Here is a 12,280-nt window from a genome sequence, read left to right as displayed (position 1 = left end):
CCTCGTACCAAAAAGAGTCTTAGCATAGTAGGATATTAGGGGTCGATATGTATACTTATGAGGTTTATGATCGCATTCTTGCGTATAGTGTCATAATGATACCCTTGGTTTAGATAGTTAGTGCCTGACAACACACCCTTACTCGAACTTAGAAGCCCTCTTTGCCTAAAGCCTGTAGACATCAGAATTTTCTTTCGTCTACTTCTAAGAGTTGTTGCTTGAGGACAAGCAAAGGTCTAAGTGTGGGAGGATTTGATCGCACTGAATCACACTATGTTTCTGACTCGAATATCACATGTTTTCCTTAGTTTTTATTATCATTTTCCTGTATTATGCTTCTATTTCTTTTGTTTTCAGGACTCTTGACCTTTCAGAGCCATTGGTGAAGAAACGAGCCAAAACGCCAAGAAAATAGGGTTTTTCAAGAAGATTTGCACTTATGGCGTCCAGCACCGCGCCGGCTATAGGGGATGCTATGATGTGGCCCACTTCACCCAGGGGCCAACTGCCACGTTCCCACGATCTCCTCTGTTTGCACACACTGCGCCCGTGGTGAGGCTTCCACGCTCGCGGCCTTCACAAACCTCTTCCCGCTTAGAAGGAGTTGAGGGGCACTCATGTCTTTATGCACCTCCAGAATCCTCTATAAATAGATTTCGTTTTTCATTTTGTAGTTTAACCAAGCTTAGTACAATCTTAAGTCATATACTATCATTTTCTGTAAAGTAATAATCTCTTCACATCGGGGAGTTATTACGGTGTAGATTGAGTTGTAATCGAGTCTTGGAGCACTTTGGTTGAAGTTCTTCATACCACTTTTACATTTCCGCAACTTGCACCCAAATCAAAGCCTCCTCTTGGAGCATGTTCTATTTAATTGCATTTCAATATTTATAGTTGCTACCATAGTCTACACGTTTTATAGACTTTAAATGCTCTTACCATAGTCTACACGTTTTATAGACTCGCACCCTTTTACTTACTCGCTCTTATCATAATCTACATGTGTTATAGACTCGCACTTATTATGTCTGGCTAAATTATAAAGGTTTGGATGTAATGATTGTCATCATGATCGTGTTCCAATTATCATGCTAGTGAGAACACTCTGGGAATGTTTTGCTTTTAACTTAAGTCAATTATGTTTAAATGTTTATTGAGTAAGATCGAAAGCCGTCCATACTAGTGATATGACTTGATTATTATTTAACCAAACAAAAAGAGCGAAAGCAGTTTGGTTGGTCAAATAGGATTTTTTGAAAACGATTTTGAAACTATTTTCGGACGCGTTTGTAGGTTTGAAATTTGACTCTTGGTCAAAAGCCGAAAGTCTCTTTAAGTTGATCTTTCCATGTCAAAATTACTTTTCTGTTAAGTCAAAACTATCAATTTCTTAAAAATAGGTTTACCTCTTTAACGCGGAAGGCACCCTTTATATGTGACAATAAAGGAATTTAATTTAACGAGTAAACTCGGTTCTTAGTAGGCAAAAGCTACAAGTTCCTGTTAAATTGATGCTTTGCTACAGATAGAAAATACTTCCCCATAAGTGATTTCATTTATGCATGATTGGACCATAGTTTGATTTCATGATTTACATTCCGACCCGTTGCTTAAATTGTTACTTACTTCGCTTACTTACTTTGTTGCACTGCACTAACATCAATATTCTTGTTCACCTTAGATAAGCACCTTAGCAATAGAGTTGATAGATTGACGATTGGTCTCTGTGGTTCGATAATCTTATATATCACTTCGATAGGCTGTGCACTTGCAGTTCTATATTTAGGCTATACGTAAACAACCCATCAACCCACGCCCTTAGGCTCAATGCATAAAACCTCAGCCAACTCAGTTAGGCGTGTGTGGTGACAAAAGGATACACTCAGTTCAAAATATGTTAAGTTTGGAAAAATCACAAAATAATACAAAAGTCTGGGGCGAGGGGGATTCAAACCCCAGACTTTATGGTCATGAGAAGTGGGAAGCGCTTTGCCAATTGAGTTGTAACAATGTAGTCGTTTGTAACTCAACTCTAATTCAATATATTTTAAAATAGCGCGCCATTTTTAAATTTTAAAAACTCAGAAGATTTTCATCTTCTTCCTCGCGACCAACAACAACAACACAACAATGCTCATAATTTATCACGAATTCAACAATATTAGTCTTATGAATTTATTCAAACTAGAATTGATGAATTTAGCCCTAAACCGTATGAACCCTAAAATTGAAATTTAAAATTAAACTCTTATCATGAACAATCAATGATCAAAACATTAGGGCTATCAATCAAAATAGATCATTTTGGTAACAAGAAGCACATAAATTGAGCTCCTTTTGAGGGAGCTCGAAGTTGAGTCACATACCTCTGAAAATGGAGGTCTGGAGAGCAATTGAGATGACCTGGGAATGTATCAAGGACTCAGAAAGCTTCAATAAACCACCAGGAAGCTATTGCAATGCTTAGATTTGCTTGAAAGTTCCTGCAAAACAAAATTCGATTTCCACATGGAAGAGAAAAAGTTATGGTGAGTTAGCTATGGAAATGATGTTCCAGATGCAAAATAGAAGTTTAGATAGCTTCTATGTGATGTTTAGATGCTATCAAACTCAAAAGGCCTCAAAATGCACGAGTAAAACTCAAATTCCAAACTTTGGTTTATAGGTTCTTTAAAGTGAAAATTTGAAGGGTGATTTTGGATTGTAGGTGTTTGGCTTGTGTTTAGGGGTTCTAAATAGCTTCAATATGGTAAATAGAAGCTATTAAAACTATTGGTTTGGTTTGGATTATGGCATGTTATGAGCTTAAAGAAAGCTTTAATAGAGTGAAAAATGAGATTTTTGGTTTGGAAGTGTTTGAGAGGCTAAGGGAGGTATGGACAACTTCTAATTGATGTTTAGAAGTTGTTCAAACTTTTGTTTGACACCTAGAACTTATGGAACAAGAATTCACTATAAAAGTGAAAAGATGAGAAAAATGGAGAATTTCAAGTGACTATGGACTTGGAGAATTCTGGTGTAAGGGATGCAATGAGCAATGCCCTCTATTTATAGGCAAGATTTAGGATTTGTGGAGGGAAAATATTAGATATTTGAAGCTCCCATGTGACTTTGTACTTGGTTGCTTACTTGTGAAGAAATGAGAAAATTGGAGTTCCAATGGCAAGGTACAAGTTCAAGCATGCTTCCATGACTTTATTCTGAGTTTGGAGAGCTTGCTTGTGGTGTTCAATTTGCTTTTGGTGCAGAAGAGACATTGTAGTGGCTCAAGGAGTGGACTTTGTGCATAAAGCTTGCTTTACTAGAGTGGATGTCATGACTTTAGTCCATAAATGTCATGAATTTTGAACAAAGCTTAGAACACTTGGTCCATAGCTCAAAATCAAGTGAAATCATCTGAGTTTGGCCATTTGAACAAGTTAAAATGGTTGTACTTGAGAGATTCTTTCACATTTGCAAGGGTTTTGGATTTGGTTCTTCACTTTCTTCATAAAACTTCTTCATTTCAAGTGTTCATGGTGCCATGTATACAAAATCATATCTCATGGATGAAGCCATGGATTTTAATGCAACTTAGCTCTTTGGAAAGCCCTTGTTACATACTTCAAATGAGTAGTTAAAAGTTTCCTCAAACTCCTTTTGGATCTTGGAGAAAAATGGACTTAAAGTGGGGGAAAAACTAGGTAAAACACTTAGAAAATTTTCCAAGTTTTTTGAACATAAACCTTGTTTGCTCAAAATCACTTATAAATAATCACTTTTGCCAAAATGTGATGCTGACAAAATGATTTTTATTTGAAGACATCTACAACTTTCATGTTGGAAGTTTTTTGAGTTGGGTATGTGAAATTTTGAGATCCATGAACTAGGTCAAAATGCACTTAAAAACCCTACTTTGACTTTTGTTGACTTTGTGATTCTTGATGAATTCTTTGAATTTTCTTTGATCAAATGTCTTCAATATCCATATGATGATGATTTGGGCCCTTAAAAGCCCATGTTTGACTATCTTCCTCAAAAGTCAAAGGTTTGACTTGTACAATTGACTTTTTCTAGATGAATGGTTGTCTTGTGATTTCCAAATGAATCAAGCTCTCCTCTTCAAATGAATGATGTGAATGGACTATAATGTTGATTTGGATGCCCTTGAATCATATTTTGAGTCTTTGAACCATTTCCTTATTAAAAGTCAATCCTCTAGTGGAATTAGGTCAAAAACCCTAATTGGGGCCTCTGCTGAACTTGAAGGTGATTGATCTTGTATTGAACCATATTTGGGCTTTGATTTTGATTGGAGAACTCCTTTGAATCATAGAAGAATGTTGAACTCCTTTGTGGGCCTCAAAACCCTAATTTGTTCAATCTTCTCTTGATTAGTATCCTGTCTTGGGACACAAGCAACAAACAACAACTTTTTTGTATTTTGGGTTAACAAATGAGGTATTCATGATGATAATGATGATGATGATGATCCACATACTTGGGATATGGTGGGATCTTAGTGGTCGAAAATTGGGGTGCAACAATAGGTTTCTTCAAAATCGAGATATATCTTGTCCATTTTTTACTGTAGACCACATTCATATGACTACATGCAAAAATGTTTTCAAGAGTCTTAGCTCTAAAATCTTGTTCTACCTTGTCTTCTTCCTTTGATTTGCAGTGATGAATTGAAAATGACCACCTGCCATGAGTCAGCTACACTTGTTTATCTTTGATTTTAAGTGTCTTTACTTAAGCACATTCATTCTTTCTGATGTCTTGAGCTTCTTATGAAATTTTGATGTTGATCTACAAAACTCCTTTATATATGTAGATGATGTTCTCAGAGTATTGAGATCTTGCCTTGACATCTTCTGATTATACTGAGTGTTGGGATATGACGTTGATTTTCTACTCAGTGTGGTTTTTCTCCTTCTGGATCTCTCTACACGGTTAAGTGTTTAATCTTGAGATCAATAACAGAGCCATGCTCTAATACCAATTGAAGGTGGAGAAAAACACAAGAAAAGAGGGGATGGAATTGTGTTCTTTATCAGATTAAAATTCCCTTTCCCTAAATTCTTTTCTTTCCCTTAGTATCTCATCTTCTGGATATGCTTTAATGTTTCGGAAGCATGTTTGGAATAGAGTTGCATAACCAATGAGATGTTCATTTTAACTTCTTTATATCATTAGAACTTCTGACTTATCTTAGTACAGTTCTGAAGACATTCTGCGTGAATGTTCTGAGTTAAATGAATTGTACAGAAAGTAAAATACACGTTCATTTTTATCATGGTTCACCTTATGAATAAGGCTACCTCCAGTCCACCCTCCTCAGGTGATTTTCCTCTCAACAGAGGACTTAATCCACTATAACCAAACTTGATTGCACCTGCACGATCATCCGTCGTGACTAACAACCTGCATAGCCAACTGCTGTGACTAACCCTACACAAGCTAACCGCGAGTGACTAACCCCTAGATGACTGAATCGTTCAGTGATCTCAGCGAGATATAAAATTCATCAATCTAGTAACCCTGCACAAGCTAACTACTCGTGACTAACTGCAATGGACTGTTCAGTGATCTGATCTATAGATATAACATCCATTGACTCCTACACAGCCAAATGCTGTGACTAACCATAGATGATGAACTGTTCAGTGATCCCATCGGGATATAACGTTCATCAATCTTCTGGAGATTACAAGTGTGCTTCTTGGTTAAGCAAATTTTCTCCTATTCTTAAGTACATATGTTTACGACACACTGACTAGAAGTCACTTATGGTGCTTAAACATTTTATCAGAAGTTTCCTAAGATATAACACACTACGAGCAACAACTCTATGTGTTTAACATTTAATTACAAGACTTAAAACATCTTGTATTCTTCTTGGATTTGTCTTCTGGATAAGATCTTTGCATGTCTGTTGATAAGTAGAGTATGAGCATCAGCTTTGAATGTTAAGTGCTTCTTCATGTTGATCTTCGTCTTCAAATCTTCTTAAGTTGATTTAGAGCAACAACTCTATTGTTGATTTCTTCAGATTTGATATTCATTTCCTCTTCAAGCAGATTTAGAGCAAAAACTCTGTTTTAGGTTGCTTCTTCCAATGTTCTTCTTCTTCTTCTTCTGAAAGCAGATTAAGAGCAACAGCTCTTGTATTAATTGTTTCTTTCAGTTTGGTCTTTTCTAGTCAGAGTAAGGAGATTAGAGCTTCAACTCTTGAAATTAATTCCTTCTTGTAAGTCCATCTTCTTTTCATCTTCATAAGTAGATATGGAGCACCAACTCTCATGTTGATTGCTTCTTGTGCGTAGATCTTCACCTTCTTCTTGAATACTAATCATGAAGCTTGTTACAGCTGATAACACATTTAATGATCATCAGCAAATATGAAACACTCTCGAGCAGCAATTCAGTGTATTCAGTTTCTCTAGTCATTCAATGTGAGCAATGTGTGAACGGATCAAGTATTAGTGGATTTCTTAAAACTCCATTGGAGGATACTACTTAACATCAGAAGTTTCTTTTTCACTCTTTTATGTTTTCTTCACATAGGCTTATAGTTAGTGTTTAATGACACTATGGATTGATTCATCACATACTGAGTATGTGTTTCCTCTTGTGTAACTTCTGAAGCATGGTTTCACATTTTTCTTTTACGCTTTCATGCTCAGCTGCTCTTCTACAGATTTTTTCTCAGGATCTCACTTTTGTTGCACTTTGTAGTTGCACCATGGATACACACTCTGGATGCACACTCAATGCACTTTGGGTGTACAATGGACACACATTCAAGTTTGAAGTTTGATATATATATATATATATATAGCTTGATGAGTTACTGTTCGAATCTAGCCGTTGAGATTTGTTTTAAGATTGCTTTGAATACTTTGTCTCGATTGAATCATGAATGACAAGTGTTGTTCTTGGCAGAATCTTATCCTTAGATTGATGATGACAGTTGGTAGCGTGTTTCCTTGGTTAAGCTTTTCTTTCCAACGTGCTGCATGTTGGTCGCTTCTTCAATCAACCTTGGGAGTTGTTCCATTAACTTGTTGCAACTGTTTTGCTAATGATGATGTTTGTAACAGTTTTTCTTTTGATTCTGAACTTTTGCACTTTGTAGGCTGAAATTATATTTTTTTTCATGTCCGCGTGTGCCTTTGTTGTTGTAGCTTTTTGTATGTCACTGCGTTACTCTATCAGAACTTATCATAATTTCTGATCGGATCTTCATGTATATTGATATTTCTATTTAAATCCTTGAAGCTTGTCTTGATGAATTATTGCTCTTTGTACAGAACTGAAAATTCTAGTAACACACACTCGATGTCAAACTAGATGTTATGACATCCACAATTATGCAGCACAGACAGTAATAACAAAACAACATAGAACAGTAAAGAACACACAGAATTGTTTACCCAGTTCAGTTCAAACAACCTACTATGGGGGCTACCAAGCCAGGGATGAAGTCCACTATCAGTAGTTTCAATTCAAAGCTAAGCTCCCCCGTTTACAACTTCTCACTTAATCATTACCCAATGACCCTTCTACCTAGGTTCTACCTAGATATGGAATATCTCCATTCCACTCCCCCTTAATCACAGCTGTGATTACACATACACAATAAACAATTACGGATAGAAGACACACTTCAAAAACACACCTTGATCTGCTTAAAAGCTTCAATCAAGAGACACACACTCGTGCTTAAAACCTTAGAGTGACACAACAAAAACACAAACTAATTCCAACGCAATCATCAAAGATAATAGCGTGGATCACACGAGACAGTTACAGAACAACAGTTCTTCACAATACACAATCTTCTGTCTGCGTTCCAAATTAGGATTGCAGGTCTTTTTATATTCAGTCTTGGGCCTTGGGCTTTTTGAGAAACACATTAGGGTTAACAAAGTTAACCTAATTCACACGCCAACTGTCTGTTACACAATGTGTTGTCAGTAGGATCTTCTGAACGAAATTTGCAGCACTCAATAAAAAGTTCCCTAAACAGATAAAAGTGATAAATCAGGAAACACAATTAATAAACACTAACAGCTCCTGCTGTCACACATGGATGTCATGACATCGATCATGACATTCACTACAAAACCTGTATTAGCTCCACACATATATGCAACCTGCATATACACAATCAACAAGGTATGTTTTACCAATAATGCAGCCAATATGCAAACACCTTCAATCTCCCCCTTTGGCAAATTTTTGGCTAAAACATCCTGTCACACCATACCAGAGAAAAACTTGCAGCGGATAACCAAAACACAATAACACAAGCTAATACAAACAAACAGCATACATCACCAGTATGCACACAATGCTCAGACAAAAAACAGACAGACAACCACAAGAGTAGCACAAGCACAAACAGATCAACACAAAGATAAGAAAATAGAATTGTTGATCACACACAACCACCATTCTTGTTGTTCTGGGGTGACACATAATACTTCTCCCCCTGTTTGGCCACAAATGTTTCCAAAACCAAAAGAAAAACTCCTCGCTCAACGAGTTTAAATAAGTCCAAAAATTTTAACTGACCGAAAAAAAAAATAACAGACGGAACTAAATGCAAAAGAACAAATCAAATAAAACAAAAATAAACACACTAGACTTTAGTTGCAATTACTGCTCAGAGTCAGATCCAGCTGAGGTGTCTGAAGAACTTTCTTTCTCAGAGTCATCAGCAGGACTAGCACTTTCTTCTTCCAATTCTTGATCATCTTTATCTTTCATCTCTTCAGTATCTGCAAACTCCTCATTCTCATCCATTTCCAGAGTACGTATCATTTGTTCAAGAGACATTTTTCTAGATTCCAGTTCTTTGCAAGTCTCTTTTAGTATTGCTATGACTTCTGCTTTACTGACTGATGCTCCAGATTTGGAAGTTTCAGCTGATGTCATGACAATGTCTGCAACATGCTTTCCTTGAACCAGTTTGTAATGGAAAGCCAAGGGACTTTCTCTTTTGCACACTACATCATGTTCATTGAGAATGTTTGAATATTGATCCAGAATTATACCACTCAAGAGGGATGGAAAGGCGATTGGACCCTAAATACTGAAGCTTCCAGCATGCTTCATGGTTTAGTCAAAAATATATGCTCCATAATCAAACTTTGCCTTTGTTCCTACAGCATACAGAAATCTACCAAGCACAGTTGAGATAGTGGACTTATGATTTGTTGGAACCCAATTAGCTGCTCCTATTTTTTGAAGCATTGCATACTTGATGCTCAGCTTACTTGCAGTTAGCTTCTCTTTCATGGGCCAGCTTTTTACCTGCTTGGCTGTGATCATTTGACAGACTTGGTTGTCTGTTACTTCCAGCTCGGTTTGAGCTTCATCTGTTCTTCCCAAGAATTTATTAATCACAGAAGGAGAGAACGATACACACTTACCTCTTACAAACACCTTTCTGTAGTCTGCACTTCTACTATTGCCACAATCTTGAGATAGGTTTACCACAAATTCTTTGACCAGCTTCTCATAACATTTGGGAAGATTGCACACAGTTTTTAGCAGTCCAGCTTCTTGAATCAGCTCTAAGACCTCCTTGTTTTCAAGAGCATTTGGAGCCAATTCCCTTTCAACAGCCAATCTCTTTTGGAGAATATATTTCCATGTGCTGACACTAGAGGCATAATGGAATGACACATTATCAATGGGAACTTTAGGGATTCTAGCAGCAAGTTTACTAGTTGTAGGCTTCTTCCTTGATGGAATGTCAGGGACATTTACTTCAACATCAGATTCAGGTTCAACAATTTCCCGCTCTTTTCTTTTCTTTGGAATGACCCTGCTCCAAGATTTTGAAGGACCAACCCCTTTACTCTTGGTAACAGCTTTGCTCTTAACAGGACCTGCAGAAGTACTCTTCTTCCTGACAGTGTCTTTGGCAGGGTTGTTCACTTGAGTGCTCTCTTTTGGTGATCCTTGAACAACAGCTTTGCCTTTTCTTCTTGTCATTAGCCTGTTGGCTACACTCGGATTCAAGGAGGTAAGTAATTCGTCGTCAGAGTACTCATTTAAGTCTACCACATTAGTATCGGTTACAGTATTGGCCTTAGGGTGATCATTATTGTCAATGTCATTGACATCCTTGGTGACATTGGTATTCTTAGTAACCCCTTGTTCATCCTTGTTGATTTCTAGGTGTAACACGGTGAACTGACTTTAAAGAAATGTCGCGGTAAGCAAGAGTCGCCACCGACTTTTATTTTATCCAATTGGAAAGGAAAAAAGAACAGGAAAGACCTTTGAAAGATTTTGAGTTCGGGGGGTAGGTTAGACAAAGGGAAGGTGTAAGCACCCTTTGTATCCATGGTTATTCATGGGCTCTTAATTGCTTAGCTCACTTGTTTGAATTGATTGAAAAGTGTCGTGTGTGAATTGAAAAGATTTGAATAAGGACTTTAGCTCGTACATAAGCGTGGCCTTTTGGAAATTGTTTTGAAAAGCAGGTGTGAAAAGTATTTTGAATTTTGAATGTGGAGCAAGCATTTAAGAACATCTACCCTAAGATTGTCTTTCTTGTTCTTTAAGTCATTCGGGCAAAAGGGTCTATCCATACCATGAGAGGGCAGGAAGTCTTTCAATTGGATGTGAAAGGTTCTTCGAGAGTATCGTTCGCCATAAGACTGTCCCTACCATAAAGAGGGCAAGTAGTCTAAGGGAAGGATATAATAGTCATTAATCTTTTTAGGCATCATCCGAGGATACCTTAGCAATGGGGACAAATCATCATTTACCGAGGCAACATCGAGGGACAAATCTGATGATGAATGAACTGAGGGCAACATTTGCTTTAGGTATCCTCGGAATCGAGCGACTTGACTATTTCAAAGGCATAATTAGTAAGGCAACAATATAAGGCAACAGGCAACAAGAGGGGTTACCCAAAAGTGTGTGTGTGTGTGGCACAATCAGGTGGTTAAATTCAGATATTTATCTTGTAATTAGTTATCCTAATTCAATTTAAGGCTTGCACTCCCTAAGATTACTAACCGTGCAGTTAACATAAATAAAATTAAAGGGCAGAAAATAAACCTACAACTATTACAAGGCTTTGGGGCAGTTACATAATAAAGGAAGAATGGAGCGCGAAAATAAAAATCTAACTATTACAAAAAAAACCTTTTGCAAACCTATACACTTTTTCTACAATTTAAATGGCAGAATTTAAATAAATTAAAATAAAGGCAAATAATTTAAATAAATAAATAATAAAAAGCGAAATTTAAATAAAATAAACAATTGAAATTAAAGGCATGCGACATACACTGGAGTTTAGGATGAGAAGAGAATCGCGAATAAACAATTTAGTTAAGGAAGAAAAACAGGGTTCAAAAGCCTTACGGCTAAAAAACCTAACCTACAGTTAATGGGCAACATCTACCAAAGTGTTTGATTTTTTAGGGTTAAAGGCAAAAGTTAAAGAAAAACTTAAGGAAATAAATAAATACTAATCTAAAAATTAATTCCTGATTAAGGTTTAAAATTATACCAAAATTAATCTAGTAGAGACCTAGATCCTAACTTGATTAAATTAGCCTAAGTCTAGAAATTAATTATTGATTAAAATAAATTAGTTACTAATTACTTATAGCCCCTAAATTAAATTAAATTGAATTAATAAACCTAATTATAGTTTTGGATTAGTTAATTATCAAATTAAAAAAAAATTAATTAGAGAAAGAAAGGAAATTTAAAAAAGGAATAAATAATCAAACCTGGAAAAAAAATGAGGAAGGCGCAGTATCTGATGTAGCAGTCTCCTGAGTGTGCACCATGGAGAAGGATTTTTGGGTCGTAGGATCTGGATTTGAGGAGATCGTATGGCCAGGATGATTGGGCGTAACGTGCTTGCGCGTGCGAGGAGAACATTGGATCCATAAGCAAACCTCAACATGCCAAATTGATAAAAATAAGGGGTTCCCGCTAGGGATCGATCTCAGGTTTCTTCGCTCCACAACAAATGCCCCCTACTCGACTGCGCTGTATTGTTAGTTTTTAATAATACCATTATCAATAAATAAAATATCAAAATGCGTGCTATTTATTCAAACTCAAAAATGCAGTCAACGTGGGTCCCAGCGTGGTTGGATGAACGAATCACAAACGGAGAGAGAAACGCCATCTGTTGACCGTCCAATGAGAATCACGCGCGTGGGGTAAATGAGTCGTCTTCATTATTCATCATCTTCATCTTTGGGACTGGAAATATTTGCTACGATTTGGCTATGTTCCAGCTACG

The 12,280-nt window shown here is 36.7% G+C and overlaps 1 protein-coding gene across 1 annotated transcript; it reads right to left on the bottom strand.

Annotated features, from left to right (window-relative positions):
- Positions 1–9,111: 9,111 nt before the first annotated feature.
- On the bottom strand, positions 9,112–9,993 carry LOC131604611 (uncharacterized). The gene has a single exon (XM_058877041.1). It carries the CDS (start codon positions 9,991–9,993, stop codon positions 9,112–9,114), a length of 882 nt encoding a protein of 293 aa, XP_058733024.1.
- Between the last annotated feature and the right edge of the window lie 2,287 nt (positions 9,994–12,280).

The sequence above is a fragment of the Vicia villosa genome, linkage group LG5 (genome assembly GCF_029867415.1).
Source record: "Vicia villosa cultivar HV-30 ecotype Madison, WI linkage group LG5, Vvil1.0, whole genome shotgun sequence".
In the NCBI taxonomy this organism is placed as follows: Eukaryota; Viridiplantae; Streptophyta; class Magnoliopsida; order Fabales; family Fabaceae; genus Vicia; species Vicia villosa.
The sequence above is the reverse complement of the archived record's forward strand: the minus strand, read 5'-3'. Positions and strand labels throughout refer to the sequence as shown.

Coding starts and splice junctions, on each gene's coding strand:
- LOC131604611 (XM_058877041.1), bottom strand. CDS start 9,993: ATGACAAGAAGAAAAGGCAAAGCTGTTGTTCAAGGATCACCAAAAGAG.